The sequence below is a fragment of the Mus caroli genome, chromosome 2, assembly GCF_900094665.2.
Source record: "Mus caroli chromosome 2, CAROLI_EIJ_v1.1, whole genome shotgun sequence".
NCBI classification, from domain to species: Eukaryota; Metazoa; Chordata; class Mammalia; order Rodentia; family Muridae; genus Mus; species Mus caroli.
This window is the reverse complement of record NC_034571.1, coordinates 106,675,150-106,679,457: the sequence shown is the minus strand read 5'-3', so window position 1 is coordinate 106,679,457 and position 4,308 is coordinate 106,675,150. Positions and strand designations below refer to the sequence as shown.

The 4,308-nt window shown below is 42.5% G+C and overlaps 1 protein-coding gene across 3 annotated transcripts in view; it reads left to right on the top strand.

Annotated features, from left to right (window-relative positions):
• The window catches only part of Scg5 (secretogranin V), a 62,868-nt gene extending 58,560 nt beyond the window's left edge, over positions 1-4,308 (top strand). The window contains exons 6-8 of one of the 3 annotated variants that reach the window (XM_029474248.1): positions 259-348; positions 3,256-3,305; positions 4,101-4,308. In XM_029474248.1, the coding sequence (XP_029330108.1) occupies positions 259-348; positions 3,256-3,305; positions 4,101-4,293 (333 nt within the window). In that variant the 3' untranslated portion in view covers positions 4,294-4,308. Of the gene's footprint in view, positions 1-258; positions 349-427; positions 449-3,255; positions 3,306-4,100 lie in introns of those variants that run through there. The other 2 variants (XM_029474249.1, XM_029474250.1) reach the window with 2 other exon arrangements.

Here is a 4,308-nt window from a genome sequence, read left to right as displayed (position 1 = left end):
CCCCCACATGCTGCCCACTTCAAAGCTTGTCCATTTTATTTTGTTTCTCTTGTTAAATAGGCAAGCAACATGGGGTACAGAAACAAACATGACAGTCTAGATTACCTTGCCCTGTTGGAAATGTTTCCCCATCCAGGAGTCTTTCAATGTTAGGGCAAACAGGCTGGATGCTCATCTCCAAGGTTTCTCTTGCATTTTAGATGTGAGTATGATGGGATTTCTCTGATAATTGTTTTCTTCCTTGTCTGATTCTTTCAGTGGCACTGTGTTTCTCCGGAGAGTGTGCCCTCTGTAGACATCAAGTGCTTGATGTCTACGAGGCTCTCTGCAGACATGGATAGACAAGTGGTGAGTTTATATAAAGCACACGTGTATTGCTCTGACATAGGCAGTGGTTTACTTTTTTCGTCGTTTTTCTTTTAAAAAGGAATGAGGAATCAGATTCCGGATGACCCCACTTTTTAATCCAGGAAGCAAAGGAGCAGAGAAGACTTCAATTTAGGGACCAACAAGATGGTTCGCTAGGTAAAGGTGCTTGCTGCACAGGCCTGTCAACATGGGTTCGAGTCCCAGAACTCACTTAGAGATGGAAGGAGTGAATCAACTCCAAGAGTCTGTCCTCTGATCTCCACAGTGCACTGCGGTGCGCATGCCCACGGCACACACAGCATTCTCTCACACACAATTGTAATGAATACATAAAATTTACAATGTTTAAACTTTGACCTTTGCTTGCCAAATGCCAAGTTCAGCTTTATCTGGAAAAGGGAAATCAGGCCTGGGATTTACTCCCCCACCTTTATTCTTATGCTCTCTCTTTTGTGCAGACACCAAAACACTGAACTTATTTGTAATTTTCTAATTTAAAACATAGACACATGCTAACCTAGAACCAGAAAGGCCACTGCCACACATCCTCTCAGGTGTGGGTCCTAGCTTCAAATTCCAGAGTCTGTGTTTGATTTGGAATAGCTGCAGAAGCCAGAAAGCTAGAAAACAGCCACTCGAGGGTGGAAGAGAAAAGTCTCAAGGGAGGTTGGGCAGCAGAATAGAGGTGGCATGAAGGGAGACGGGGAGGGGGGAGGGACTGAGAGAAAGACAACAAGTGTGGGGGATGGTGTGTGGAGGGCAGAAGTGAGGTACGGTATGGGGAGGGATAACTAAAGAAACATAATTTATAAGCTCTTCAAAAAAATATAATAAAAGAATGTGGCCCAGAGGCTAAAAGTGCTTGCTACTGTCCCTGAGGACTTGAATCTGGGTAATAGTACACATCAAGTCACTTACAATCATCTGTAACTTCAGCTCCATGGGGTTCCAATGCATTCTTCTGACCTCTGTGGGCAGCCACATCTATGTGGAATATACATACACAAAACAAACAAATAAACAAACAACCATTAAATAGTTTTAAAAATACACATTACATATAATTTTTAAAAGGAGTTTGCCCCTCCAACACATGGAGGACCTGAAGTTAGGAGGGAGGTAAGGCATTAAAGACAACTGGAAAGAGATAATGTTAGATGGATATAATCAAAATGCATTGTATAAATGGGGTGGGTAGTGGTATGGTACACACAATTAATTTCAGCACAGGGGAGGTAGTAGCAGGCTGATCTCTATGAGTTTGAGACTAGTCTGGTCTATAGAGATCCAGGACAGCAGGGGGTCACATACTGAGACCCTGTCTAAGATAGGAAGAAAGGAAGAGGAACGGGAAGAAGAGGAGAAAGAGGAGGAGGAGGAGGAGGGAGAGGAAGAGGAGGGGGAAGAGGAAGAAGAAGAAGAAGAAGAAGAAGAAGAAGAAGAAGAAGAAGAAGAAGAAGAAGAAGAAGAAGAAGAAGAAGAATTTAAAGAATAAATAAAATATTATTTTACAAAGAGGGTTGACTGGAGGTGCCCTAGATATGAAGATAATTCACCTCCCAGAAACCTTGGGTTATTAAAAATCCACATGCCAAATGTGGACTATTTCTTTATGAGTTGTTGGTCAGGTTGGTCCCAGAGGTCTTGAAACAATACAAGCCAATGCTATTGCTCTTGGCTGACTACCAGGACTCAATGGCAAGACCCCTTAAGATGCCACATAATTTTGTCAAAGGACATGCAGTCATCAAACTTTCCCCGTCCTGTAGCTTCCTCTATGCTGGTTAACTTATATCGTGCCAGAAGGTGCTATGGAAGTGCCCGCAGGAAAGGGCATTGCCAATCTTACCTGAAGGTCGGCCCTTTAAGCTCCAGTCATCACCAGCCTGGCCAGATGTGCCCACTCCTGCAACAATGGCAAGGTAGTCATGGGGAATCAATGACTTTCTGATGGATTTCAGGCCTGCTCCACAGGAAAGAGTTCATACCTGCTACTACAACCTTTGTCCAAGACCCCGGTGGCCAGGGAGGTCATGGGCCCTAGAGGAAAATGGATGACAATTATTTTGCTCAGTGGATATGGTGTTAAAATGCCTTCTCAATATTTATCTCTATACTCATAGATAGTTCACTTCTCAGCCCTCATTAGACAAGCTTCCCCCAACCCTTCCCAAGCAATAGTCTACAGTTAGTACAGAGACTGATAACTGGCTAAGTGCCAAAAATAAATAACTGTGCTTGGTTTTAAATAGAACATCTATATCACTCCTTTCCACTAAGTCTCAGGGAACAGTGTAGAAGAAATTATAAGAGATAGAGACTGTGAGGGCAGGGGAGCTGTTAGGAAACAATGTCATCTGTATATAACACAATCAATGCATTTACAAACTCACTGTTGCTATGGTTACCTGTGTAAGACTTGCACAAGATAGAGCCTGTCCACATTTTATCAGAGGGGAGAAGGGCTCATGAGACCTCCCCTTCTTTCAGCCTAAAGTAGCCCTCAGGGAGGAGTGTCACATGCTTCAGCGACAATACGAGGAGTGACATACACCCATACTCCAGTATATAACCTACTGGTGCTCAGCTGGGTAACCTTACGTAAACTCAGTGGGTTCCATACACAAGACATGGAAGTAGGAGGGGCATTTTTATTTCCTAAAGAATAAAGCTTTCAGGGGGTCAGGGGGATGAAAGGGGTAAAAAATGACCAAAATTCAACACACACACACACATACACACACACACACACACACACACACACATATATAAAACTGTCAAATAATAATGAATAAATGTGCTTTAAAAATAGACTTCTGTAAGTCACAGTGGCCATAAAGGAGCAAAAGAAGGCTCAGTTTTTTGGTTTTTTTGTTTTTTTAATAGAAAATCCCAGGAAGACAGAACACATCTGAATTTTCAATGACTATGTATTTGTAAGTCTTCATAAGTAAAATCCTGTATCCTCAAACTTGCATTGCTAGTATATATGTTCATATTATACAGCATTGGTTGTTTAATTATTTAAATTGCCTAGTGTTAAGAGGTGTCTGTAAAAATTTTTTTGTTGTATATATTAACTGTATAATATAATAGTATGCTTGTGACTTTTGTTTTGAGACAGAGTTCCACTCTGTAAGCCTAGAGTTAGCGGCTTGAAACTCACTAGCCCATGCAAGCCTCAAATTCATGATAATCTTTCTGCCTCAGCCTCTCAAGTGCTGGGTTACAGGAAGAAGTGCCAGGACTGCTCAATGACTGGGACGTTTTCACACAGTGATTTCTGCAGAAGTCACTGTGTTTACATGCCAATTCTAATGTTACAGGACCCAAGCAGAAACCATGTGAGGGAACAAGGGCAGCGCTGAGTTCTTCTCATGTATCTCTGTGTGCCAGATAATAAACCCCCATGGATGCCTGCTTCCTGGGTCTTCTTAGAAAGAAGAAATAAAGTAGAATTCAAGAGGTTCTGCAAATTAAATTAGAACAGGAACCTAAACCAGTTAAGCTTCTGATAAAAGCTAAATAACATACACACACATGAGACAGAGAGAGACAGAGACAGAGAGACAGAGAGAGACAGAGAGAGAGACAGAGAGGGCAAGAGAAAGGGAGACAGAGAGAGGGAGGAGGAGGGGTAGGAGGAGAAGGAGGAGGAAGAGGAGGAGGAGGAGAGGAGGAGGAGAGCGAGCGAGCGCTTTAAGCAAAACTTTCCTATAAATGTCTTTCAGGTCCTTCCCGAACGCAGAGAGCAGTTCCTGTCAGCATTCTTGGGGTAGACATTCTGTGAATAAATGGGTGAAGCAGAAGAAGAGACAGTTACAAACCAGTAGCCAATCAGGACAAACTCCTCTCACATTACCTCAGAGTAGTTGGAAAGTGGCTTCAGGAAGTAGAATCTATCATTTAGATACCCTTGCTTAAGCACCTCAGATTTGA